The sequence below is a fragment of the Spea bombifrons genome, chromosome 13 (genome assembly GCF_027358695.1).
Source record: "Spea bombifrons isolate aSpeBom1 chromosome 13, aSpeBom1.2.pri, whole genome shotgun sequence".
NCBI classification, from domain to species: Eukaryota; Metazoa; Chordata; class Amphibia; order Anura; family Pelobatidae; genus Spea; species Spea bombifrons.
The window spans coordinates 18,552,306-18,553,453 of record NC_071099.1 but is presented as its reverse complement, the minus strand read 5'-3'; the positions used below and the strand labels follow the sequence as shown (position 1 = coordinate 18,553,453).

General features: G+C 46.2%; 1 protein-coding gene across 1 annotated transcript in view; it reads left to right on the top strand.

Moving 5' to 3' along the window:
* The window catches only part of CISD3 (CDGSH iron sulfur domain 3), a 1,624-nt gene extending 745 nt beyond the window's left edge, over positions 1 to 879 (top strand). The window contains exon 3 of the mRNA XM_053453149.1: positions 499 to 879. Within this exon, the coding sequence (XP_053309124.1) occupies positions 499 to 672 (174 nt within the window). The 3' untranslated portion in view covers positions 673 to 879. The remainder of the gene's footprint in view (positions 1 to 498) is intronic.
* Positions 880 to 1,148: the final 269 nt, after the last annotated feature.

Sequence of the window (1,148 nt, the reverse complement as noted above, 5' to 3'; positions counted from 1 at the left end):
ATTCTGTGCTCCGAAGAGGCAGCAGAAGCCCAATACGAAACTGGGTCCCCAGAAGGGGAACCCAGACAAATACCCCCCCCCCATGGGAGTGTCGGATCTTGGGACTCTCCCCGAAGGGTGAGACCCCATTGCCGTGGGGCACTCCCGTAAGGAAGTAACCCCCTTTAGGCTTCACCACCAGAAGGCAGTGTCCGAAAACATAAGTGCCAAATCGTAAAACAAAAGGTGAACGTGGCCTCGCATAAAGGTTTGGTGACCGTGAAAATCCAAATCCAAATAATTAATTGGCAGTATATGCTGTATATGCGGCTTGTACGGCTACAGCTGAATAGGAAAATCACAGCAGCTTAAATTGATCTGCTAGTGACTAGTCCATCAGGTCCCAGGTTAAAGCGAGTGTAGCCCCCATCTGCATACTCGTCACCCATGTACATGTTTGCAAAACATTTTCCCCTCGGTCACACTTTTTTTTTTTTTCTTTATTCTATCCCCTTTCAGCCTTTCTGTGACGGTTCCCACCGGAAGGCAGCCCCCGGCCTGTCACCATTGCGTTTCACCCCCACTGAAGACAAGGCAGTTTGGCTTTGTGGCTGCAAACAGACAAAAACAGCTCCGTACTGCGATGGAACCCACAAAGGGAGTCATGTGCAGAACTCGGTGCCGTGCAACTAACTTACTCTATGAGAAAAGTTCTTGCGTGCCAAAGGTCTGCATGTCCTTCAGCCATCTGGCAATGAGAATGTCGGTGTAGCAGTAATGTGAGATCTGTGGTAACACGATTTGGGGATGAGTGATGGTAGCGGTGTAATTATTACTTGTTTCAATGCTGTAAAGTGTGTCAGATTCTTGGAGATTTAGTAAAGATTATTCTAAATGCTGTTTTCATGTCTAATGTGAAGTAAACAAGGGACAGTAACACAAACCATTGCTAGGAAACTGAAGGTTGATTTGGGTAAAATTACCTGTGCTGTAGGAGGAACCTGTGCTGTGTTTTCTATGCACCACGTTCCACTGAACTTGCCAAACTGTAAGAATATACAGTTTTATATTAACGAGCAGTCAGTATGTCACTACAGTTTGGAACGCTGACAGACCGAAGGACCAATTTCTGACAGAGAAACCTATTTTCACGTGCTGGATTTGTGACT